Source organism: Callithrix jacchus, chromosome 19 (genome assembly GCF_049354715.1).
Source record: "Callithrix jacchus isolate 240 chromosome 19, calJac240_pri, whole genome shotgun sequence".
Lineage (NCBI taxonomy): Eukaryota > Metazoa > Chordata > Mammalia > Primates > Cebidae > Callithrix > Callithrix jacchus.
This window is the reverse complement of record NC_133520.1, coordinates 34,617,921-34,645,784: the sequence shown is the minus strand read 5'-3', so window position 1 is coordinate 34,645,784 and position 27,864 is coordinate 34,617,921. Positions and strand designations below refer to the sequence as shown.

The 27,864-nt window shown below is 38.5% G+C and overlaps 1 protein-coding gene across 3 annotated transcripts in view; it reads right to left on the bottom strand.

Annotated features, from left to right (window-relative positions):
• Positions 1-27,864, bottom strand: part of C4BPA (complement component 4 binding protein alpha) — a 44,457-nt gene that overhangs the window by 14,845 nt on the left and 1,748 nt on the right. The window contains exons 2-9 of one of the 3 annotated variants that reach the window (XM_008985588.5): positions 21,566-21,735; positions 20,469-20,654; positions 19,252-19,351; positions 11,172-11,257; positions 10,815-11,006; positions 7,690-7,872; positions 4,328-4,522; positions 1,360-1,554 (exon numbers count right to left, since the gene is read on the bottom strand). In XM_008985588.5, coding sequence (XP_008983836.1) covers positions 1,360-1,554; positions 4,328-4,522; positions 7,690-7,872; positions 10,815-11,006; positions 11,172-11,257; positions 19,252-19,351; positions 20,469-20,654; positions 21,566-21,707 — 1,279 coding nt within the window. In that variant the 5' untranslated portion in view covers positions 21,708-21,735. The remainder of the gene's footprint in view (positions 1-1,359; positions 1,555-4,327; positions 4,523-7,689; positions 7,873-10,814; positions 11,007-11,171; positions 11,258-19,251; positions 19,352-20,468; positions 20,655-21,565; positions 21,736-27,864) is intronic. The other 2 variants (XM_002760742.7, XM_078357014.1) reach the window with 2 other exon arrangements.

Sequence of the window (27,864 nt, the reverse complement as noted above, 5' to 3'; positions counted from 1 at the left end):
CTCAGTCAGCACTGTCATCTTACGGGTTGCAGAGTGTCCGAACAATTGGCATGAGCATAGGATCCGCTACATCCAACTAGAAAGCACAGTCACAGCAAAGAAGGGGTGTTGTTGGGACTGTGCTCATGGAACCCACTACTCAAATCACGTACTGTGTCACTCAGAACCTGTTGACCTGTGAAAACACTGAATGGCCTATTAAAGGCACAGTTGAAGGGCTAGCTGGGAGGCAATGCTTGACAATGATGGGACACTGTCTTCCAGAATGCTGTGTTTATTTTGAGTCATATCAACCTTTATATGGCTCTGGGCCCCCAGTAAAATAAATGCATGGGTCCAGGAACCAGGGGATGGCAGCATGAGTGGCGCCATTGGCTACCACTCTAAGTGACCTACTTGGGAAATTTGTGCTTCGCATCTCTGAAGCTCTGGGATCTGTAGGTTTAAAAGACCTGGTTGGCAAAGTGGGAACATTTCTACAAGGGGGAGATAGGAATTTTCCTATTGATTAATAAGCTGCAACTAATGCCTGGTCACTTTGGGCTCCTAAGAGGGGTAATGAGGCCTCATGATCACTAGATAGGGCTATCAAACACAAAGGGAGGAGGGAAAATGAGTTAACACTTGATCCATTTTTTTTTTTTTTTTTGACACAAAGTCTCACTTTGTTGACCAGGCTGGAGTGCAATGGCGCGATCTCAGCTCACAGCAACCTCTGCCTCCCAGGTTCAAGCAATTCTCCTGCCTCAGTTTTCTGAGTAACTGGGAGTACAGGCCCACACCACCAGGCCTGGTGAATTTTTTGTATTTTTAGTAGAGAACAAGTTTTACCATACTGGTCAGGCTGGACTCAAACTCCTGACCTCAAGTGATCTGCCCACCTCAGCCTCCCAAAGTGCTGGGATTACAGGCATAAGCCGCCATGCCCGGCCCACTTTGCACACTGAGTGATGGTCTGACTGGAGGGCTCAGAGGCAACAGAAAGCTTCTGTTTGAGGAAGAAGAAGGAAGCAAGTTCAGAAAGGTAGGTTCAAATAGATTTCAACAGTTCTTGCTCACAGATTAATACATATGGACCAGAAATAAGGGAAGAAAGAGAATAATACAAAGAAACAAAAAACAGTACTTGAAAAGTCCAGATTACCTATTAGATGTGGTCTATTTTCACTGATTCAGAAAAGATAAAACTGAGAAGGCCAAAAGACAGGGAACACACATAAGGAAGCAGGAGAAAGCTGGATCGATTCCAAGAATGCATGGCACATGAATTCTTTTACCTAATTTTAAACCGTCTCTTAATATCTCCATCACATTGATATGAAGAAACTCCTAGAATAATATAATTATGTGAACTCTTACTGCCTTCACATGACGGTGTTCGGGGACTCCATGTGCCATCTTGTTGGCATGCAGCTGAAGACCTAGAAAACCTGTTCTCATCACATGAATATGAAACCTCATCTCCATAGAAATAGACACAGCCATTGGCGGTTGGACGTTTTCTATGTGTAGTAATTTTACCATTATTTAGCTTCGGTTCAGGGCAACATAACGCTGCAAAATAAAATGTGAGGCGCATGGTTAGTAAAATCACCATGAGGAAGATTCTATGGCTAACAATCTCATTTCCATCTTTAGAAGATCTCACCACTCAAGAGAGATTGGGGAAACAGAAAGGAGGCTTGAGACATTCCAAGTCTGCTTTCTTGCCCCTGATTGCTAAAGTCTTTTAATCCAGTTGCTTCCCTCCAACTAAGCATTTCATTAGGAGCCTCCAAAATGAAAAGCTGGATTAAACCTATATGAAGAACCAGCTGTGGTAGTTCATGCCTATAATCCCAGCACCGTCGGCGTTCAAGATGAGAGGATTGCTTGAGTCCAGGAGTTTGAGACCAGTCTGGGCAACATAGTGAGATCCTGTCTCTATTAAAAAAATAAATAATTTTTAACCAATATGAAAAATTTTCAAAATTATTCAAGGGCAGTGACAAACAACATTCATTTACTTATGACTTCGTTATTAAACTCTCTATTAACTTACACTTCTCAAGTCACAGGGAAGAAGAAAGTTTTCAAAGTTTATATTCACCTGATAGTTAATGCATATAAATAAATTTAAATTACTGCTTATTGCAAGGATTTTCCTTTTCTGCTGCAAAATTTAAGAAAAATAGCTATTGAAATGGCAGGATCTTGCTTTATCACTCAGGCTGGAGTACAGTGGTGCAATTATGGCTCACTACAGTCTCAAACTCCTGGCTCAAGCAATCCTCCCACTTCAGTCTCCTGAGTAGCTGGGACTACAGGTTTGTGCCACCACACTCACTAATTTTTTTACTTTTTGGTGGAGAAGGGGTCTCACTATGTTATCCAGGCTGGTCTCAAACTCCTGGCCTCAAGTGGACCCCCAACCTTGGCCTCCCAAAGTGCTGGGGTCACAGATGTGAGCCACCACACCTGGCCAAATTCTTTCATTTTTTTAATAGAGTAAGAGCTGCTATAGGGATATAATTTTTTATTCATTAGTAGAAATACATTTAAAAACTTGATATTGTCTGATGTAAGAGAAAACATCAAAACAGAATAAAATGCTCTATTCTCCATGTCTGTAACTCAACCAGTATTAAAATGGGCTTTTTGGACATACTCAAATATTTCCAGTACTCATTTGTTTAGAAATTATAATAAAAACACTCAGCAACCATGTGGATTTGATATTGTAACAACAATAATATTTATAAAAGGCTAACAGTGTAGAAGATTCTATTAAATATGTAAGTCATGAGTCTAAATTCACATTCAATCAGATTTCACAACTTGGATAAATACTATTTCACTTCTGCTTTTAAAATGGTTAAAAATATCCTTTATCAAATAATTAAATCAATAAGACCACAGTGGGTCAAATACATATAACTGACTGGGTCCTGCTCTGTCATTTATGCTGGAGTGCAGTGGCATGATCTCAGCTCACTGCAGCCTTGGCCTCTTAGCTTCAAGTTATCCTTCTACCTCAGCCTCCTGAGTAGCTGGGATTACAGGCATGTGCCACCACATCCAGCTAATTTTTTTAAAATTATTTGTAGAGACAAGAGTCTCACTATATTATCCAGGCTGGTTTCAAACTCGTGGGCTCAAGCAATCCTCCTGCCTCAGCCTCCCAAAGTGCTGGGATTATAGGCATGAGCCACTGCACCTGGCCTAAATACAACTTTAAAAGTAGGTTTTTAAACATCTATAAGCAATACTTTTTGTTATTTAAGTAATGGTAGTAAGTTTTATTAAGTATACTTTTAATTCAGTCCTTTTATTAAAATCTTTTATTCTATTTCCCAAAAATGAGTCTGAATAACTGCAATTAAACTTTGTTAAGTCTTAATATCAAATAAATAATTTCGTGACAGGTTGATCTAAACTGTCACCTTTCATTATTTATGCATTTCACACCTTGTTCAAATTCTGACAGGCAGCATAAAATTCCTTGTATTCTGAGCCTCAGTGTCTTCATGTCTAAAGCCACAAGGATGTGATAAATATGCATAATTGATTAACATTAGCTAATATATTATTTAATGTGTATATCATAACTATAAAATATAAATATATAAATATTAGAAATTACTAAATATGTGTACATGTTTATGCCAAAGATACATTATATATATAAAAAAAAAAAAGATGGGTAGAAGGAAGCATTTTCTCCCTCTCGTCTGTTCCACTGAGGCTCATAAAATAGCATCCACTTGTCCTTCAGTCCCTCACTTATTCCCACAAATAAAAGAGGTGCCTCTCCTACCAGACAAACTGGAGAAAGTCTCTTTCTATCCTTCTGAAGTGAGAACTGAGTCACGGGTCAGGATTTGTCTTCTAGAGGCACATCAGGAAGCCCCTCATGGCTCAGGAGGCACGAGACACACAAGTGACCTTGCAGCTGGTTAAGTTCATGACTGCTTCACAAACTTTTCTTTTGCTCAACACTCCAAAGTCCATACTGGGGTGGTAAGGGCTATGAAGGAAGCCTGACTCTGACAATAGTTGAGCTGTATTCTCTATTCTAGTTTTACCAGTAAGGAAACTAATACTTAATCTGCATAATTTTGACGTCTGTGTCTACTTCTCATTTGATTCTGAACTGGGATTAAGAAAGGTTACAATTTCTCAGTGCCTCAAACTGTAACATGTTTATGGGCACCTTCAGGCAATAACAGCTTACTAATCTGTTGAATTAATTTAATTCTGAATTTATTGTGAGGGATAAAATTATATTCATTTAGGGTAGAGAATCCTAGCATGTGCTGAACAAAAATATTTCAAAACAAAAACTCACCCTCACATCCTTGGAATGGGGTCCATGTCAGATTTTTCTGACAAGTCACAGTCATAGGCGCATCTGTAGCAGGTTTGTAGCCAGGATGACAGCGGTATGTTAACACAGTCCCAACGACATGCACATCCTCTTTACTTGGCTTAGGATATCCTTGCCACATAGCATGTGGAATGTCTGGTAAGTTAGTACAACTATCTACTCATGAAAGAAGAAGAAGAACGACAACAAAAGGGCTCTATTACTAGGGCTGCCGCAACAATCAATAAGCCTGTCCTGTCAAAGGGGGGCTGTGTTCATTCTGCCTGGAACCAGCCTGCGAGGGCTGACGTATCAACCGCATCAGAAAACATGCATGGACATTTGCCCAAATGTGCACACCTCCAGATAGGCTCTTCACTAAGGGCACTCCTAAGTGGTTTTCATGAGCCATGCCAAACATAATAAAGTTAATTCTCCTTCCTCTTCATTACGCTTCAGATATTTTAGTTTCTGAATTGAAGCATGGAAGGAAAACTGTCACAAACAAATCTATGTATCCTGATTGACTGGGGAAAATAAATAGGAGTCATTCCCCTCATCCAGGTGATACTAGGAATGTTATCATTTAATGGCTAGGCAAGAAAAAGCCAAGTTCCAAGCATTTTCTGAGCTTCGGCCTTGGGTCTTGTCCTCTTCTTTCTTTCCCAATGCTACTGATTTATATGATACGGAAATATAATGCAAACATCTACCATGTTGGATGTTTGTTACATTTTATCTTCAGACAATTGAAATGGAATCTAAAAGTTCATTTGAACAGCTTTATTGAGATACATGTCACAACAAATAAATTCACCTATTTAGAATGTACAATTCAATGGTTTTTAGTATAATCACAGAGTTGTGCAACCATCACCACTAACTAATTTAGAATATTTTTATCAACCCAAGAAGAAAACTCATATTCATTATCAGTCACTCTCTATTTCCACTTCCCCCTAGGTCCTGACAACCACAAATCTATTTTTTTTCCTTTATGGATTTGCCTATTCTGAGCATGTTAAATAAATAAAAATCATGCAATATTTGCACTTTTTGTGGCTGGCTTGTTTCAGTTAGCATAATATTTTCAAGGTTCATACATGTTGTATCATACATCAGTACTTTTTATTTCTCATTTTTATTGCCAAATGACATATTCTGTTTTATGAATAAACCACTTTTTGTTTATTCATTATTCAGTTGATGAGTATTTGGGTTGTTTGGCTATTATGAATAATACTACTATAAATATTCATGTAAAATTTTTGTGTGAGGACGTATGTTTTTGTTTCTCTTGGGTAGATACCCAAGAGAGCAATTACTGAGTCACATGGTAACTCCATGCTTAAACTTCAAAGGAACTGCAAAAATTATTTTCCAAAATGGTTGCACCAATTTACATTTTTGTTAGCAGTGTATAAGAGTTCTAATTTTTCTACATCCTCATCAACATTTGCTAATGTCTATCTTTTTTATTATAGCCATTCTGCTGGACGTGAAGTGCTATCTGATTGTTACTAGAGAACTACCCTTACAAAAAATACTAAAGGAAATTGTTCAGACTGAAAGCAAGTGACACCAGACAGTAATTTGAATCCACGCAGAAAAACAATGAGCATCAGCAGAGGTCATTATGTCAGTAACTTGAAACACAATATAATGTATATTACTACTTCTTCCTTCTCTTAGCTGATTTAAACAGCAATTGCATAAAACAATATGTATATGATTGCATTATTAAGCCTAATTCAATTAAAGTTCCTTGAAAGGGGCAGAGTGTTTATAGTCTTTGAAGCTTGATCTAAATCTGTCCTGGAAGAATCTCTGTTCTACAGAACGGGAACTGGGGGAAATTAGCTGGGGAAAACTCATTCTTTTCCAGACACCCCACCAGAGTTCTTCCTATGGTGTAGGAGCTGTGAGGAGAGAAAAGGGGCAGTAGAACTGGTACTGCCACCCAGCTGTGCCGACCACCAAGTATACATATTCCACAGCCCAGAGCCAGGGAGAATAATATCTATCAATAGTCACAGCTTTCAAACCTACCCATAATAGTTCTTCCATTCTAGGATGCTGGGGAAGATGGGAGATGCCACTTGGCTACTCAGCCAACTGGAATAGTTCTCCTGCAGCACAGGGCCATGTAAAAAGCGGGGACCGAATTCTTTGCCAGCTGCCCCACCTAGATCCTCCCCATGTAATGGGAGTTGGTGGGTGAAGGAACAGACACTGATGTCTGTTTGCTGCCACCTATTCAATATAAACCTTCCGCAGCATGGATCTTTGAAAAATGCTATCACATAATTTTCACTGGCTGCCAAATCCACCCCAAATAACTTTTCAACCCAGGGAGCTGGGGAAGATGGGAATTGCCACTCATGAGCCCAGAGAAAACATCCTCCCACAAGGTAGAGCTGTTGCAGCCCCTAAGTTCCAATGCAATGTCCTCCCGTTGTTCATATCGAGTCTCCATATTTTTGCTGAATAAATGCTTCTCAGTTTGTTGTAATCCCTTTGATCAATCTCCAGAGATCTTGAATGTTTTTGGTTTTGTTTTTCTTTGGCTAATTTTGACCAGCTTGGTGGATACTTCTTCAGGAGGTATCCCCAGACTCCTCCACCACTGTTCCAGAAATCCCCAGAAGTTCTTGACATTTCATGAGGGCAAAACTTAAGGCACAAGGCATGGCTGCCTTCCCTTACTAGTTGTATGGTCTTGGGCAAGTTTTTTAACCTCTCTGAACAGTTTTTCATCTGTAGCATAAGGATAATCATAGTGCCCACAATTTTTGGGAGGATTCATTGAGTTAATCCTTGTTATGTACCTAGTCTAGTGCCAAGTTATTATTATCATGGTCACTATTTTTAACAATCCACAAGTTTATAACTTCAGAGTGTTGGAATCATAACCAGTCCACACGATACTTTTGTGCAAGTTAGAAAATGGCATTTGTCCTCAGGACACATTATTATTTGTCTTTCAAAATAATTATCATAATATAATGATTTTGTCAGAATAAGACAATTTTCTATCAAATTTCAGAAAATTGTTGAAATAAGCACACAAATCCACAATGTCTACAGTGTTAACCCCTCCCTTTAAGGTTGGAGTGTGCACAGTCATGTGGTATGTGGCGGTCTTGTGTGATGATATATGACCTCGCAGAGTGTATTAAAATCATTCTTCTTTCCAACAAGAAAATAATAAATGAAATTATTGATCTAGATGTAAATTTTTACTGTAATTCATAGTGGATCTATGCATGCAAGTATACCCATATTAACAGTTCTGGGTACCTTTAGATGCTGAACATTAAAACTCCTTCATAGTCCATACTTACTGGGCTCACAAACAGGAGGAGAAGGATTCCATTTGTTACCAACTTCACAATGAATTACACTGCTGCCTCTGAGAACAAAACCTTTTTGGCAGTTAAAAACAATAGCGTCTTTGTAATTATAGATGGTTCCAAATCCAGAGACAATATTCCCATGTGGAACATCTGGCTTGTGACAGGTGACTTCTAAAAAAACATGAGAAAAACAAGTGGATTTTAAAAGACAAATGGTAATAAGGACATTACTGCTAATGCTAATCCAGTTACAAGTGCAACACGAATACCTAATGAATGTGTGTCAGGTAGATAGAAGGGAAACATTTTAAAGTGAATACACACACACATATATTTGTGTGTACACATATGTATGTTACATATTACATATACATACTCCTTTTAGTACTAGTTTTTATTGGTGAGGAAGTTGAAGGAGTTATCTACAATTACATTATAGAAAGACCAATGTGATGAAAACTCATTTTACTGAGGCTTTTAAAAGCTGAAATCATTTATATTATGTTAATAATACATATAATATTATATGTTTTATATATTATATAATATAGTATATAGTGTTATATAATACTAATAGTATTATATATTATTCTATATGATATTTGATATTACATATGTATACATATGTATGTGTGTGTATAAAATATTGATATTACATATGTATACATATATACATACATATGTATACATATATATGTGTGTGTGTGTGTGTGTGTATAAAATATATATAATTTCAGCTTTTACAATGAATTTCCATTACATTGGTCCTTCTGTGACTGAACTGCGGACAGTGGGCTCAGGTTGCTCCCCGATAGGATGTGTTCTTCCAGGCCCTTGGTCCCTTACTCACCCAAGAATGGAGGAGAGGACCCCACTGGGTGTGGTGAGTTCATTCAAGTAAAAATCAGACCCCAAAGAGTTTTGCAGAAAGTGATTTATTTAGGCAGAGAGAGAAAAAGAAATAGAGAGAGAGAGAGAGAGAGAGCTCCCACGCTATTGTCCTGGGAGGGGATCCAGAGATGGAGTCCGCACTGATGAGAGGAAAGGGGATTTTAAACCTGGGAGTTATCCCCGCCCTATTCAAGTTTTCTGTCCTATGAAAGGAGTTCCTTTAAACTTCCGCTAGAGTGACTGACCTTTGCTTTCTGGGCAGTCTATCTCCCTTCACGTGGTAAAGTTAAACAAAGACCTCTAAACTACCAAATAGAGACATGAAAGAAGGCAAGTCAGGCATGTGGCTAGAAAGTTCCTGCCTTTGAAACCACGCCCCCTCGTGGGCCCAGGAAGAGAAATTAATTACATTCCCTACTTCTTTGAGATGATTGTGCATAACTCCTCCAACTTCCCTAACAATAAAAATCAGTCATACATAACCCAGCAGAAACATATTTCCAAGGTCCCCAAAACTTTCAATATAATGGCCTAATTTCCTAGATGATTTCGGTTATGGGTCAGTGGTCCGTGGTAATTACATACATAGTGCAGTGGTAGCCAGGGAATCAGAGACCCATCCCCTAACCGCCCCCATCCCACACCCCGACCCCACATCTGGCAGTCATCCAGGCCTGTCAATTCTGCCACTTTAATTCCTCTACAATCCCTTAACTTCTCTCCAGCCCCACTGCCATGCTGCCACTGAAGCCGCCTTCCGTTTTTGGCTGGAGGTTTGCACAGGTGATGTCTTAGTCTGTTCCTGCTGCTGTAACAAAATACTTTAGCTACGTAGTTTATAAATAATGGAAATGTATTTCTCACAGTTCTTGAGGCTGGGATGTTTAAGATCTAGGCACCGTCAGACTGAATGTCTGCTTGCTCTCTCCTTTCAAGATGGTGCCTTCTTGCTGCATCCTCAGGTGGGGGAAGGAATGAATGCTCTGTCCTCACAAGGCAGAAAGGCAAAAGAGACTAGGGCTCTCCCTTCAACCTCTTTTATAAGGGCACCAATCCCATTCATGAGGATGGATCCCTCATGACTTAATCACTTCCCCAAAGCTTCCACCTATTAAAAAGATCACATTGGGTCTTAGGTTCTAACATACGTTTGAAGGGACACATTCAAGCCATAGCAGGTTGCTATCAGTTAAGTGTTGTCCCACTTCAGGTTATTGTTTATCCCACAGCCAGAGTTATCTTTCTAAAATGCAGCACATTTATTCCCCTGGTTAAAGCCTTTTCAAGGTCTCCCCTTCATGATTGTTCTGAGCTCCTGAGGCTGAAACACAAGGCCCTTCATAATCCAACTCCTGCTAATTTTTCCAGCCTCAGCTATTGCCACTTCCATTTCTTGCAGACCTAACTCCAGGCATTTTGCAATGGTGGCAGTATCTTGCTCTTTTGTGCCCCAGTCTGATTGTGTCCTGTGGTGCGTTAGTACACAATACTGTGTAAACTTAAAAGTAAAGTAAGATGCCTCAGACTAGCACACTAACTAACGTATCTTTTAACTCAATTATCACTTTTTTGTCCTATTGTTCTTCTGGTGCTTAGTAGGTTTTGCTTGCCCTACAGGTGTATGTGTTTCATCTTATAGATGCAAATTATATTTTCAGTTCTGTTTCTTGAACAGACCAAGATTACATTCCCCAGTCCTCTGCGACTACTCTCTAGCTCTAGACAACAAGCTGTAATGGAAAGTGATACGTGGTCACTTCTAGGCCAAAGCTCTTGGCCAGGACACAATTGGCCTTTCTTTCTTCCTCTACTGAAGAGATTGGGAAAGCACACTTTGAAAGGGAGGTGCAATAAGATCAAAGCAACCTGGCCTGCTGAGCTGGTTGCTAAGCTAATATAGACTACAGCTGCCCTGGAGAGTCTCCTAGACATGGAACAAACTCAGTATGAATGAGAATAAACTTTTACTTTACCAAACCGGTGAGATGTTACTGCTGTTTGTTCCCATACACCATTAGCTCCCAGTTCACCATTCCCATTTTTATGGCTTTTACATTCTAATACAACATGCAATAAGTATCAGGTGGCCAAATAGATGATTGCATCAGAGCACTAATTAGTTTCTCTTTGAATTGCTCCATTTACCCCCCAATAAATTCTCCTGTCTCTTTCAAGCAAAAGAGAGCAAATATTTGGATGCAGAATTCATCATTATGACTTACTTTCACAGGTAGGAGGGCTTGGTCTCCAAACACCTATTGTTTTATTCTCCACAGTGCAGGAAATGGAGGCTTGGCCCAAGAGTGAGAAGCGGGAGTCACAGCTGTAGGTGACAGAAGAGCCATACGTGTAGAATTCTTCTTCAGAGCTGTGCTTTCCATTTTTGATGTCTGGAGGGGGCTCACACTTGACAACTGAGGTAAGTGAGTGAAGAGAAAGAAATACTCAGGGAAAGCATGGTGATAAATCAAAATTCATGCAAATTCTAATGAAAGGTACACATACCTGTAAAGATGCACAGGCACTCTATTACCTAACAAAGTTTAAATTGAGAGTCAAGTCAGAAAAGTTTTACTTACTTTCACATTGTGGGAGAGGATGACTCCAGTCAACTCCTCTATCTTGGAGCTCACAATGACTAGTGGTTGAGCCAATTAAGAAATATCTGAATAAGATAGATCAAAGACTTTAATGGAATTCCTCCTACCCTAAATTAAATTAAAGCAGTCTGAGTAAATGGAATTGGTACTCCATATTAACATAAACAAATCATATTTTCTTGAATATCATTTCCCATCGAGCACTCCATTCAGTAAAATGTCATCACTGCAATGAGATGCGTGTGCTCGTTCCTTTGTACCCTCATTGCTTAATCTGTTACTGAGAATCTACTAGCGATCAGGAATGCAGTTCATCCAGACTCCCAGCACAACAATTAAAGGCTCACCCGAGTGTGTTCAGTGGTTGTCTTTGGTTGAGAGTACTGACTAGAACTCTAAAGTAAATGTCACCTTCAGCAATCTAAGAGCCTGTGGAATTTATTGAACAATAACTTCAAGAAAAACATATCTCAACTATAAGTACAATTACATATTTCTTTACTTTAAATTTTCTTTAAAATGTAGTTTTTCCAACCTAGCCAAGAGACTAAGTACAAAATATTGATTCTGATTGTTTCAGTGGAAACACCTTAGTGTTCCAACAGCATCTTAGTTCTGAATCTTTTCACTTTCCCTCATGGGAGCCATATACAATAAGGAAAACAGGATACAAATGAGAAAATCAACAAAAATGAAACAGAAAAGATAATAGAAAACTAATAGATACAGATATCACACAAAAGAGAATCAACATATGCTTCGTTGGATAACCTAAAGGAGGAATCCAAGCAGAACAAAATAGCTTTTTGAAAATTTATTTTGGACCAGGTATGGTGGCTCACACCTGTAATACCAGTACTTTGGGACACTGAGGCAAGTGGATTCCTTGAGGCCAGGAGTTCAAGACCAGCCTGGCAACATGGCAAAACCCCATCTCTACTAAAAATACAAAAATTAGCAGGGCGTGGTGGAACACACCTGTAGTCCCACCTACTTGAGAGACTGAGATGGGAAGATTGCTTGAGCCCAGGAAGTTGAGGTGCAGTGAGCCATGATCGGGTCACTACACTCCAGCCTGGGCAATGGGAGTGAGGCCTTACCTCAAAAAAAATATTATTTCAAGTAAATGTTACTAAAATAAAAGAATACTTCAATCTACATATTAAAATTGCACATCACTTAGCAGCAAAAAAATTAAACCAAATGATTTCTATCAAAACAACTAAAAGTATTAGGTTTCAAAGGTAAAGAATAATATCTTTGGATAGGCAAACAATGATCAAGGTATATGAGAAGAAATCCAGATCAGGAGCATCCACCAGCAAAAGACAGTGCAGCAGTTACTATAATGCATCCAAGAAAAGAAAGGATGAGCCAAAACCATATAAAACTCCATTATCGTCTAGGTATCAATGCCTCAGACAGATTATCTGAATCTGCAAAAACTCAAAGAATAATTTTTACTTGGAACTTTTTTTTTGGAAACCGCCATAGGACAAATTACAGCCAACCAAGAGATGACAATGACAACGTTAGCCAAAACCAATGAAAATGGTAGCAAATATTGTACATGCAGATCTAAGACCAAAACAAATGTGAGTTTGAGTGTGACTGAAGGAAATACAAACGTTATATGCTCAGGCAGCACTGAAATAGTATAACTAACAAAAAATAGAGGGAGGGAAGAGAGGGTAAAATAAAGCAAACTCCCTTATTCCTGATCATTTGCAAGATTGGGAGCGAAAGTAACCAAAGACACATGAGTACTTCACATTAATGTTAAATACAAAATAAACACTAAGATAATGCAAACGAAGCAAATTTTCTGGTAGGGAAGAGAGAAAGGGTGAAGGGAGAGGAAAGAATACAAGATAAGTTTATTGTTGTTTATAACAAGGAACCAACTTAAACTATCTAAAGGTAAAGAGGAATGATAGTATTATATAAATTTAAATGTATATAGGTAACCACTAGAACCAAATTTGAACCTTCTTAAACACCACTATATATTTAAACATATATATTCCAAAATATGACAAAACCATGTCTATAAGTATCATTCACACCAATATATGTAATTAGGCTTAAAATGCCTAATGCAAGAAAAACAGCTTTTACTCGAAGCAAAATTCAGCTCTATGTTACATATGGGAGACAAACCCAAAAGTGTTTTAGACAGATTAAAAATAAAAGGTAGGATAAAATTATACCAAACAAATGCAAATCAAAAAAAAGCAAAGATAATAATTTTAATATCCCATAAGTTGGACATCAGAACCAAGACTATTAAATTACACAAAAATTGATACTTTACATGTTAAAGACTTTGATTTTCAGTGAAAAGCTATGAATCTTTGTGTACCAAAATGCATATGTAGCAGCAATTTCAATAAGACAGAAATACATGAGACATAAGAAAAATGATCAAAATGTTACTAATTGTCACTAAATTATTTTATGATATTTAAAGTAATTGTAAAATTGTTAATTTACTTTAACTCCTATCTTCCTGTTTAAGATCTATGAAGACAAGCATAATAAAAGATTCAGAACAACTTATCAAGAGAGTAGACCAGTCTGGGCACAGTGGCTCATGCCTGAAATTCCAGCAGTTTGGAAGGCCGGCACAAGAGAATCTACTGAGCCCAGGTGTTCTTGACCAGCCTGAGAAACATAGCAAGAGCTCATCTCCACAAAAAATTAAAACTTTAGCCAGGCATCATGTCACATGCCTGTAGACCCAGCTACTCAGAAGGTTGAGGCAGGAAGATTGCTTGAGCCAGGGCAGTCCAGCCTACAGTGAGCCAAGACTGCACCACTGCATTCCAGCCTGTGTGACAGAGGGAGCCCCCCGTCTCAAAAAAAGAAAGAAAATCTGATGTGTATATAGCAAACTCTATATACTACTAATTAAAAAAAATCTTTCAAGTGCCTGTTGAAATATTAATAAAAATTAGTTGTATAACATGATGCACCCTAAAACCTCTGTAAATTTTAAAACATAGAAATAAGTAACATTCTTGGTTGATCTAGAAGTCTTTTTAAAATATTTTTTATTCTTTAGAGATGGGTCTCTCTATGTTGCTCAGGCTGGTCTTGAACTCCTGGGCTCAAGTGATCCTCCTCACCTCAGCCTCCCAAAGTGTTGGGGTTACAGGTGTGAGCCACTGTGCCTGGCCCAGTCAGTTTGGAAGTCTCCAATAGAGGAATGCTTCTACCATGGGACACAGCAAGAGTTCCAAAAATTAGAGTTGCCAGATTTATCAAATAAAAATACAGTTAAATGTGAATTTAGTTAAATGTGAATACAAATACAAATACAGTTAAATGTGAATTTAGTGAAATGTGAATTTCATGTAAACAGTGAACATTTTTTTAGTTTAAGTGTGATCCAAATATCGCATGGAACATACACTAAAGTTATTTTTTTTATCTGAAAATCAAATTTAACTGGGCATACTGTATTTTACCTGAAAACCCTAAATTAAGCTTGAAGTTGAGACCTGTCAACTCTGGACCCTCCTGCAAGTGAATGAAAGGCAAAGAAGGAGCCTGCTCTGATGGTTGGAGTGACCAACCCTGATAATGAAGCAAAAACTTAGATTGCTTTTGCACAGGGTGGTAAAGATGAGTATGTCTGGAATGCAGGAGATTCCCTAGGGCACCTCTTCATACGCCCATGCCCTATAATTAGAATCAGTGAAAACTACCACAACCCAAATCAGGCAGGACTGCTGATGGCCCAGGCCATTCAAGAATAAAGGTTTAGGTGACCACTGGGCAAGGAACCAACGTCAGATGAAGTGCCTGCTGAGGGCAAAGAGAATATGGAATGAGTAACAGAAACATGTAGTTACAAATACCTGCTACAAACACATGATCAGAGGCATAAATAAGGACCATAAACGTTATGACTATTTCTTTCTTATTTTAATATAAATAGATATTATATTAATGAACTTTTTTCTCTTTACCCCTTTCCTTCCCCTACTGTATAAGATGTGTGAGTAGTGGCTTAGCTTACATCTCAATATTGAAGTTATAACATATCAAAGGGAAGATATAACTCAGCTCAAAGGAAATTCTGTTTTGGGAAGAGAATGTCCATGTTTTTAGGTGTATGAAGGATAATTGCATTATGTAAAATGTGAGTATTATTTTGCTATAGACTTTATTTGCAAATTAAGCTAAGTATGGTTAAGACTAGTAAATACAAATATCAAATTTGACAAGGGGTGAGCTGTGGTAGATTTTTGTTGTTTCAACTTAGCTGAGCTGTAATTATGTTTTCCAGAATTCTCTTCCATGCATAATGCCACGTTAAGTATTGCCCATAAAACATGCTAGATGTGAATTAGTAGAGCCATGCTCCACATGCTAGAAAGGTCAGAGCAGAGGACAGGATGTGGTTGCAGTTCACAAGCCCTGTTGTTTCTCTGGTCTATCACTTTGTTGGCAGAGGGCTCAACTAGGCCATAGCAGAGCCAGCTCCTGCAGGATCTCCTCCTTCATGTACCCTGGCTTCTGATCCAGGTACATTAGCACCATGACAAAGGGCAATTTCTACAGGACCTACCCATTTTTGAAGTTGAAGGCTAAGGAGCAGTGAAAGAACAAGATGAATTCCAGTCTACAATGGTGGGCTCTTCTCACTCATCTTTACGGGTTCCAGTTTGTCCTTGAAGCACTCAGTTCATGTCTATCTTCCCTTCCTGACTCCCTGCCTTGCTGACTTCAGGCCACAGCAACAGACACTGAAGGAACAGCCTCCTATACACACCGTTTAACCATCTCTCACACCTATCAAGTATGGTCCCTACAATAAATCCTGCAATTCGATTTCTCCAGATAAATCCTGACTGACAAAATTAACACAAGTAAACAAGAAAAAGAAATTGGAAATCTAAAAATTGGAAAGTAGGAGGTAAAAGAATCATGGAAATGATGTGGTTACAAACCAAGTAATCCTAAGAGAATTCAACTGAAAGAATTTTAAAAATTTGTCACAAATAACATGACATGGTTTGGGTGAGTCCCCACCCAAAACTCATATTGAATTGTAGTTCCCATAATCCCCATGTGTCATGGGAGGAACCTAGTGGGAGGTAATTGAATCATGGGGCGGTTACCCCAGTGCTGTTCTCATGATAGTGAGTTCTCATGAGGTCTGATGGTTTTACTAGGGGCTTTTCCCCCTTTACCCAACACTTCTCCTTCCTGCTGCCATGTGAAGAGGGTGCCTTTCTTCCCCTTTGCCTTCTTCCATGATTGTAAGTTTCCTGAGGCCTTCCCAGCCATGTAGAACTTTGAGTAAATTAAACCTCTTTTCTTCATAAATTACCCAGTCTTGGGTATCTCTTCATAGCATCCTGAGAATGTACTAACACGTAATAAAAGAATTTAGAGTTAGCTGAGATGCCAAACTAACCTGCAGAAGTCAACAGTAGATAGAAGAGAGAGAGAGAGAGAGAGAGAGAGAGAGAGAGAGAGAGAGAGAGAGAAACTAGTTACAATGTAAAATGGATAAATAACCATTTAAAATAGCAAAAAAAAATTTTTTGGTTTTGCAGAGGTTTAAACTCTTCAAGAAATGCAAAATCTATGTGAGAAAAGCTGAAACACTCATGAAGAAGCAAGAAAATAAAAAACTAAGATGGCCAGAGAAAAGCATAGCAAAGGGTAGCAGAATATCCAAAATAGACCACTTAGGCATAAAGATTGTTTTTTGAGTTGAAAGCACTTGAAACACAGCAAGATGCAGGAAGGACACTCTGACCTCCCCTTTTCCTCCTGAAGGCAGGAGATGAAACTCTCGTGGGAAAGATACCTTCCCTATACCTGAAGGAAAAGAACACTCTTATCACCAGAGGCAGGTAGTCAAGGCCAAGAGAAACCTGTTCAAAGAAACTTTGTGCAAATACTACTTTTGGGGTCTTCATTTTCCTGTGAAGGCTCCCATGTACTTGTTAAAATAAAATCTGTGTGCTTTTCTCCTGTTAATCTGTTTCATATCAACTTAATTTTCAGGCCTGGTGGAGACCCTAAGAGGGTAGAGGAAAAGTTTTGCCTTCTCTACGATAACATATTCTTATCTAGAGAGACTCAACATTTTAAAATATCTATTCTCCTAAAGTTAATTTTATTAATTTATTTATTATTTTTCAAGATGAGGTCTTGCTCTGTCACCCAGGCTGTAGTATGGTGGCACTATCATGGCTCACTGTAGCCTTGCCCTCCCAGGCTCAGGTGGCTCTCTCACCTTAGCCTCTTGCATATCTGGGACTAGAAATAATACATGCCACCATGCTGGCTAATTTTTTAATTTCTTAAAGAGACAAGGTCTCTCTATGTTGCCCAGGCTGGTGTTGAACTTGTGGACTCAAGAGATCCTCCCGCCTCAGCCTTCCAAAGTGCTGAGCTGTGAGCCACTGCGTTTCACCCAAAATTAATTTTAAAACTAATCTAACACTGATTTTAAAATATGCCTAACTTTAAAGTTCTTATAGAAAAATAAATACATACTGTCAGGAAAACTTCAAAAAAAGAAGGACAGTAAGCTAGCACTACCCATATTGGCTATTTAAACATATTATAAAACTTCAACTATTAAATGACGGTGAAACTTGAACATAAATGTACAGAAAAAAGTGGCATTGAATAAAAAGTCCAGAAATAGACCTAGATAAGTATATAAATTTTATACAGTATTAAAGAGCATCTCAAGTCAGTAAAGGCAAACTTTTAAGTAAGTGGTGTTGAGATAACAGAAAAGCAATATGAAAAAATATATTCTAAAATCTGTACCTCATTCTGTATACTGTATATTAACTCCAAATAAATCAAGGCTTTGAACATTAAAAAATATGAAAATATAAAAGAAGTAGAGAAAATATTGGCAATTATTGTTAAACCTTGTATTGGGGAAGGCCTTAAGTCATAAAATCCAAAAGCCATTTCTAAAAGGGAAATTGATTAATTTAATGACTCTACAAATAATTTCTTCTTAAGGGGGAAAAATACCAATAGCCAAGTCAAAAAAATTATACAGACACCCACATACCATATATATGCACACACACACATACACACTGTGGGAAAAGTTACAGTGTATATCAGAATCAAGGCCTAAATCCTGTTATGAACAGACTCATATAATGTATAAATGCATATTTCCTAAAACAAGAATAAAAAGTTCAACATGTTAAGCAAAAAAAAAAAAAAAAAAAAGGCAACAGACATGCTAACTAGTGCACAAATAAATACCAACATCCCTTGGACATATAAAAATATACTCAACCTCACTGACAATAAGAGAAATGTACATTGAAACTATAGTGATATTTTATTTTTACTTCTTACATTGGAAAAAATTCAAAACTTTGACAAGTTTTCAAAGTTTGACAACACAGTTGGAGAGTTTATGGAGAGACGGACATTTGCATACTCTGCAAAACCATGAAACGCTAAGGGAGAGCAATCTCACAATATCTCTTAAATTTTCAAGTATACTACTCTTTGAGCCAGGGAGGCCCCCTCTAGGAAGCTACCCTGCAGATGTAACTACATATGTACCAAATGACATACCTACAAGAAAATATGTCAGAGCATTGTTCTGGATAGCAAAAGATTGGAAACATCCATGGATCCATCAAAGGGATGGTGAACCCATGACACATCCAAACAACAAAATGCTATGCAGTTGTAAAAGGAAATTAGTGAGGGAACTCTCTATGCACAAACCTGAAAATATCTGTAGTATACATTGATAAGTAAACAATAAAGCAAGATTCAAAACTAGGTTCATTATAGGAAGGGGGGAAAATAAGAATATATGCTAACTTCTTAGCTTGTATTTGTATAAGGAAACACTAGAAAGATACATAGAACCAATAAAAACAGAACTTTGCTTGAGGACAGGAAGGAATGGGTGTATGGAGACAGGATAGAAGTGAGAATTCTCCATGTCTATCTTTTTACATCATTAAAAATTTTGAAGTATAGGAACACTTTATTTTTTAATTAATTTAAAAGATTCGTTCATAGATTACCTCACACTCACCCTTCTAAACAGCTAAATTCTATTTGTGATCCAAAAGATAAATCTGTTTTAATCTCCACTTGCCCATTAGGTAAATCTCCTGGGTTTCTGCATCGTTTGTCTGGGAGAAAAATTCAAATGATTATTAGTGATTCCAAGTACTCACAGATACGGCATTAGAAAAGAAGACTAGTCAAGGTCCACCTCTGCTTCCAGAAACACCCAGAGATTTAAATTCAAACTTATTTCTAACCCTGACTCACTAAAAATTAATACAAAATTTGATCTCATTTTTTTTCTGGTACATTTTATCAATAGATAAAAATGCCCAGTTAAGTCATTGCAGAGGTGGAACACGTGGTCCAGGATTTAATAAGCTGATGAGGGACTGGGTAGCTTTGCTTCATTCTATGTCTATGGCATGTACTTAGAGCCTGGGCCGCTCAAAAATGCATGTCACAAAAGGAACAAAAAAGAGAAAGTATCAATTGTATACTCCTGCTGTTGAAAAACATCACAGAATGCCTTCCCAACTGACAGTGAATCATAACTTTTCTTCTAAACACAGCAAATATTTCGAGTGGGGTTCTTTTGAAAACTGCATCGCCACTTTCTAGCCACCTAATTATAATTTTTAAAAAGTGAATCTGGTTTTCAAAATATCATAATGAAATTTGTGGTTCATTTCTTGAAAAAAGTGTTTGGTGGATTACTTTATAAAGAGTAGACTTCTGGCCAGGCCCAGTGGCTCATACCCAGTGGCTCATAGCACTTTGGGAGGATGAGGCAGGCAAATCACTTGAGGTCAGGAGTTTGAGACCAGCCTGGCCAATATGGTGAAACCCCATATCTACTAAAAATACAAAAATTAGCCAGGTGTGGTGGCATATGCCCGTAATCCCAGCTACTCAGGAGGCTGAAGCAAAAGAGTCACTTGAAACCAGGAGGCAGAGGTTGCAATAAGCCAAAATCCTACTACTGCAATCCAGCCTGGGAGACAGAGCTAGACTCCATCTCAATAAAAAAAAAAAAAAAAAGACTTATTTTTTAATGAAATTAACTACCCCTAATTTTTCTGCTTTGCTTTGTTTTTCAAAAAATGCCACAAGTGTGTACACTGAAATTGGTAACTGACAAACTTGTTTCTTGGTGACTAAAGATTACGAAAATGCAGCTTCTGAAACAACTTTCCAAAGACAGGGAAAGCACAAATGAGAAACGTAACTGTTGATACTTACGGGTACAGAAAGTAGTATATGTCCATTGGCCATCAGAATTACAGGTAAGCATCTGATTGGAATGGGACCTGACGTAGCCTGGGCGGCAAGTGTATTTCAGCTTAGTTCCAGTTTTGAACTGTGTCTCAGCCAACATAGTATCCACTGGGGCAGCAAACGGTAAAGTAGGTGGAGGACCACAATTGCCTGGACATTGAAATGACAAGGAGCACCAAAAATTATATCTTGGGACACAGCATCTTAATGTTTCCATAGTGTGACGTTTAGAGCAGGGATCATTCTTTTCACCTCTAGTCAAGAAAAACCATAACTCCTATTACACTCTCTGTTCAATACACCTAGTGAGTGATCAGTAATATATACTTGTTCATAAATGATAATGCCAATGATAACAATAAACAATAATGATAAAAGGCAGAATTTATATTTCTTCTCTACTACATATGAGATAATTTATCTGAAAAAGAAGAAAGACATGAACTTTACCAGCCTATTAGATTCCCCATATCTGCCAACTCAAATGCATCTGTGCAAAGTAAGAAGTCCCTCCAAGTTTGCCTCAATGGAAACATCATTTTATTTAAAAAATGTTTGGTTTTCTCAGGAAAAGAAAACAGGGTGTCTGGGAAATGGGTAAGAATAATATTTTTGATTTAGTTTTTTATACATGTTTGATTTTGAATGATACTGGGGAAGTAGTGTGGAGGCCTTGAAGCATAAAAATCTTAAGTTTGTGTTCCTTGCAAGAATTAAATGTCAGGCTGATTTACTTTTTAAGTTCCCCCTGAATAAACCCACAAGCAGTAAAATATTTCAGTCAGAGTGATAGATAATATGGATAAGTTTCAAGTTACGGTTGGGAGACAGATTGTTTTGGAAATTCCTGGAGAAATACAAATCTAGGGGAAAATCTCTAGAACACTTATTTCCTTTATGTGTAAAGCAAATTTCCCTAAATTCTAGCCTGTCAAATAAACTAGTTGTTGATGAAGGTGGGTCTCTGCTAGAAGCTCAGTCATCACTTTTTTTTAGCCTTAAAAGTGAATGCACAGATGATCTTGTTTGTTGCCCATCTGAATTTGTTTCCCATTACTCACCAAGAACAGCAGGCAACAGAGCAGCAACCAAGGTCATTTGGAAGAGAATTGGATCAGAGACTTTCCAAAGCCTGAAAAAGGGCCAGGCTGCCATTTTCCATTTTCTGTGAAGAGTCCCACGTGGAGTTCTTGAGGGGCACATGGCCTGCTGCTTCACTGATGCTTTTCTGCTGAAAGAACTCAATTTAATAAATAGTCAACAGATTCCCACTTGTCATAAAGCACTAGTATAAATGTTATGGGATCCATATCTTCAAGGAAATAACAGCCTGGAGTGGAAAAACAAAACAAAACAAAACCCTGAACACAAATGATACAGCACAAGACAGTAAGGATTGGCCTCTGGAGAAGCTCTGTGCTCCGAAGAGATTGATTCTAACTGGAGGGAGGGAGTGGGCTTTGCAGAGGAGACTGCATATGCACTGAGTACACTGAAGAAGTCAGAGAATGGATGCAGGACGTGTTGGGGGAATGGTAGATAATACTACGATCTGGCTGGTAAGTGTCTAAGATGGGGAAGGGACAGTTTACAGATGTGTCTGAATGGGATGTAAAGGCCAAATACTGGAAATTCATAGATTTTACTCCTTGGGGAATAAAAAGCTTTTGTTTTTTGTTTGGGATTTTGTTTTTGATTTGAGTGTTTGTTTTTAAGCTGAGGAGTGACCCAATTATTTTGCCTTAAAATCATTATGGCAGACGTGCGCAAGATAGACTGAAGGGATTAGAGGAAAGAAACAGGGAGGTTGAATGAGAAGACTTGCAATTGGCCAGATGATCTGAACAAAGAAATGGCAGAGGAGTTAGAGGAAAGGTACAAACATCAAACAAAACAGAAAGGCAGGAAAATGATGGGATAGAAAGAGTTGAGTCGCTGTATATAAGTATTGGGAGTTCCTTGTGAGAACCATTGACAAAGGCAATAAACCATCAAGCAATTTGCAGTTTTGAAAAATGATTATACACACATATCTATATATATAGGAAAAACATACATGTCAAGTGCACTTTTATTTTTAAATCAGGCTATGTAAAGACTTGTTTAAAGCAAAGTTAATAAGGACGTTTTTATTCCTCACCACCACTTCCCATTCCCTTTGGAGAACCCAATATATCCTAAGTTTACATTAGAAATAGTCCCTTTCCTTTGGGTAGATACTCAATAGTGGGAATGCTGGATCAAAGGGGAGTTTTATTGTTAGTTTTCTGAGAAATGTCTATACTGTAAATCTATAAAAATAAAAAATAAATAGTCCTTGTCTTCAAAGGAATATACGAAGTTAACCAAATTCGCTCCCATAAAACAGTGAACTTCGTCCTGGACTTTGACATCTCTGTTAGGTCCAGATGATTGGACGCTCTCATGCATCCACAATTCATACCGAGCCCATATGCATTTAGGTAAAGGGAGTCCCTTCAGTATTTCTCCCCAAAATGTTTCAGTCCTACATAATGTAGGACTGTAATGTAATGTAATATAATGTACATCTAAGTTCTTGTTCAGCCCCTCAACATAATGCTGGTCTCCATAATATGTGACAGTCTCACATAAAGTTGGACTGAAACATCTTGGAGAGAAATGGTGTGGGTGAAGAGAAGTTTATAGTGCCCTTCATACTTTGTGGGGTCCAAGTTCTTCACTGAGTAAAGACTCACATAAGCTTCTTATCTTTCTAAAACTCAGTTCTGATAATGCCATCCTTCCACCTGCTGTCAGTTGTGGGAACCCCATGTCACACACATCCTGTCCCATAAGCTCTATACACCCCCACTGGGACAATCTGTCAATACATAAATTTGCCTAACGAGCAATTTACCAGTTCTAGTCACTTACTGGAAATATGTTCACAGACTTTGTACTGAATGAATGCAGGTGGGAGGATTGGGAGACTGGGAGCAGCAAGAGCCAGTATTCTGGGCCTTCATGTTTGCCCTTTCCACTCTTTTTCCCCCTCTCTTTTCCCAGTATCCTCCTGCCTAACTCTATGCTCCTCTGCCCTCAGAGTCTTGTGAAGCTGGAGACAGCTGAGAGCCAGGCAGGTTGCATATGATAAAAACTCATGCTCATTCATCATCTGTGAATTTTATAAAATAGGATAAATTTCTCTCACCCCATAAGATATGTTATGAAGTATGAAAACTATGGGAAAAACTTTCTTCAATTTTTGACAATTGGTAGATTTTTTTATGTTTATTGAATTTTAGTGAAGTTGAAGAAAGAGATTAAAAATACTGGTGAGTTGGCAAATTAGAATTTGACTATGAAAAATCAAAAGGATAAGAGTATAAAGTGAAAAATTCCTATAGGAATTGCTGCAGTTGTGATTACATTCACAGGAAAAATATATATGTTGAATATATTCAGAAAAACATTCATGACTATAATTATAAAAATAACACTGTAAGATTAAATCATTAGTTTCAAGAAATTGAACAAAAATGACTTAAATGCTGCTAAAATATATATTCTTTAGCTACGTTCAAAAAGAATATATTTATACTTATTAAATATTCAAAATGAATATTTCTTTTTTTCTTTTTCCTTTCTACAATTGTAATAGAGATGTGGCCCTACTATGTTGCCCAGACTGGTCTCAAACTCCTGGCCTCAAGCAATCTTCCAGTCTCAGCCTCCCAAAGTTCTGGGATTCCAGGTATGAGCTATCGTGCCTGGCCCAAAATGAGTATTTCTTTCTTTGTTTCTTTCTTTTTTTTTTTTTTGAGACAGAGTCTCACTCTGTTGCCCAGGCTGGAGTGCAATGGTACAATCTCAGCTCATTGCAACCTCTGCCTGCCAGGCTCAAGTGATTCTCCTACCTCAGACTCCCAAGTAGCTGGGATTACAGGCATGTGCCACCACGCCTGGCTAATTTTTGTATTTTTAGTAGAGTCAGGGTTTCATCATGTTAGCCAGGCTGGTCTTGAACTCCTGACCTCAGGTGATCTGCCTGCCTCCCAAAACACTGGAATTACAGGAGCCAGCATGCCCAGGCTCCAAAATGCGTATTTCTTAAAACAATGTTAGATAAATTGATGCTTCGGTAAATTTATCAAATTCATTTTTATGAGCTGATCCTTCAGGAACTGGCATTCACTCAACCGGCTTTGGTGACCAACCTTTCAGTAGCATCGTCTGATCCCCTAAGCTCCAGCTGTCCTGGACAACCAGAACTCCTTACCATTCCCACTACTTTCCTACCTCCCATTCCTGTCCACGTCATCTACCCGCTCTCTTTTACCTCTTTAATTCCTAGTCATTCTGCCAGCCCCTTCTCCAGCATTCCCACCTATCCAGGCAAGCCTCCACATACCAAGTACAATTTAGTGTTAACTCTGATTCGGACGTGGTTTGTAACTCACATCTGAAGTCTGTCTTCTCCACTAAACAACAAGATCCTTGAAATTACAGAGTGTGCTCCCATTTATTTCTACCCCACAATAGTACCTGCCACTGTGTCTCAGGAAGTTAAAGTGCTCAAATAAGTGTGTTGAATTTAAATTCAAAAGCTCCTAGTGATAAACTATGTTCCAAAGAAAAGTAATACTGTGCCATATCCATGTCTCCCCTTATAGTGTATGCTTTGTTAAGGACTGATCTACCTGATTTTAAAGCAAGGCACACATCTGTATTTTAATGAAAATTGGCCCAGGCAATTTTATACTAGGCTCTTCCATTCTTAACCTGAAGTCACCATACCATCAACTAGTCAAGGGAGGACAGTGAAGGAGGGAAGGAGTAAGCAAAACTGGTTTTCCTCCTTATGATAGGAGATACAGACATAGGCACATCCTACACTGTGATGAGGAAGTCATTTCACTCCCTTTACTTCAGCCTCACACCTAGGCCATGGCCACAGAGCTGGGGACAGAGGAGGACAGTGTGGTCAAGAACTTGGGCATGGGCTCTGAAGCCACACCCAGACTGTGAGTTGGGATCCTGGTTCTACCACATGGGAACTGAGTCCCAAGGGCAAAACACTCAGCTCCTCTAAGCCTCAGTTTCCTTTTTTGTAAAATAAGAGGGATAACTGTAATTGTATCTCGGAATTGCTGAGAGGGGCTTGGCATGGCACGTGGATAGCATGTAGTAAACATTGAGAAGAAACATTAGGGAAGAGTGTGATAGAATTGGCATTGGCATGTCATTCTGTCAGAAGCTGAACTCATACATGTCAAAACATTGTTGTCATAATGGTTTAAAATTGCAATAATGGTTGCATCACCGGGGGACCTTAATTACAACCCAGTGCAGAGGAACATCCACTGAACTTCCAGCTGGAAGCCCTGGGTCTGGTCTCCACTGTGGCCTTTGGTACAGTGAGATCCAATGTGTCACGCAGAGCAGAGGGATGCTGGCGCCCCTGGGTTGTCCTGGAGCTCTGTCTTCCCTTGCCCTCAACTGTCTTCCTGGAAGGAATTCATCCATGTCCATGACTTTAATCATCATACATGAATCACCCACAGACCTCTAGGCCTAATTGTCTCTGGTACATGCAAAAACTTCTATGCTCCATAAATTCAATTGTTAATAGTTATTTTATTCTGTCTGATTCCTTCCTCCATGTAAGTTTTGAGCTATTCAGGTTTGTCTTCTCTACTCTGGTTGCTAACTAGTTAAATTCGGGTGCTCAAGTTAGGTCTTTCTAAAGGCAGTGAAAGAAATCTCTGCAAAATAAGGAGGAACTCTTTTATCTTCCTCTGCATCTGCAAGAAAGCACATGATAATCTGCGTGACAAAACTGACCTTGAAAATGTTTTTTCTAACGAAGGAGTCACTTGCATTTTGGAGATGGTTGCCACGTGAAAGTAACTTTTAACCTTAGAAAAGCGTAATTCTGACTTGTTATCTCAGTGAATTTTTTTTTTCTGGGATAATACTTAAATGAACATTTCTGTTTGCCGAAAGCTGTAAGTGCTTGTGAATTTTCCTTGCCAAATCCAGAAATAATTATTGCACTTTCCTCTTTACCTGCAAACTTGAAAGTAAACTAAAACTTTTGACTCTCAGATTTCTCATTTAAGCAAAAAAAAATGTTTTTCTATTTTAAGTTAAAATTCCCAAGGTTCAAATCAGTACTTCCAATCACTTCATTTTTATCTCTCAGACACCTTGAATTTAACATATTTCAAACTACACTCACCATCTTCCTCCAACACCATTTGACGCCTGTGCTTTCTGTCTCAGTGAAGGTGAAAATCTCTACCCAGCCTCCCAGATTAGAAACTGAAGTCATTCTCGCCTCCTCTTCTTACCTTCCTGCCCTATTCAGTCATCAAGTCCCATCAAGTTGGTCATAGCGGCAGCGCCAGGATCCGCCACTCTCTCCCACATTCCACTTTCACAGTCCAGGCTTAGGTTCTTGTAATTCCCTTCCCCTAACCCTAGACCACTGCAAAAGCCTTCAAACATTTTATAAGACGGCTTTCATGTTGATGCCATTATGCCCCTAAAAAGCATGTTACTCTGCTTAAAAATTTTCATGGTTCCCAGTTTCCATAGGTTCCCATATCTGTCCCAATCTTCCCATCATTTCTCACTTAGAACACCATGCTTCCATCTCAAGAAGGCACTTATCCTTCCCCAAAGACATTCTGGATTTTTTTTTTTTTTTGAGACAGAGTCTCACTCTGCCACCTAGGCTGGAGTGCAGTGGTGCAATCACAGCTCACTATAGCCTCAACCTCCTGGGCTCAAGTGATATTCCCACCTCAAGCTTCCCAGTAGCTGGGACCACAGGAGCATGCCACCACACCCAGCTAATCTTTTAATTTTTTGTAAAGATGGGGCTCTCACTATGTTGCCCAAGCTGGTCTTGAACTCCTAGCCTTAAGTGAACCTCCCACCTCAGCCTCCCAAAGTGCTGAAGTTATAGGCGTGAGCCACCACACACAGCCAAGATTTAAAAAAAAAAAAAAAATTTGCAAGCATTTACAGATGATGTCTCCCATGCATGAACGCTCTTACCTCCAACTTACTATTCCTTTATTCACCATTCAAATCAAATGTCACCTCCTTGGTGAAGCATTGCCTGACTTCACCATGGAATGCCAGTGTTTTCTGTTCTTCCAGTACTTGACTAATATCTTAATTGTAACATTGCTTTGTATCATAACTATCTATTTGCTTTTGGCTCCCAAAATACACTGTGAATTCCTTGAAGCGAAGGGAGGTGTTTATTCAACTTTCCATCTCTAACCTGGTATTGTCATTGGTCTATAGTAGTTATCCAATAAATCTAAAATGAACGAAACTCAATTTAATTTTATCTTTAGAGGGAGAATGACTGTCTCACTGACGA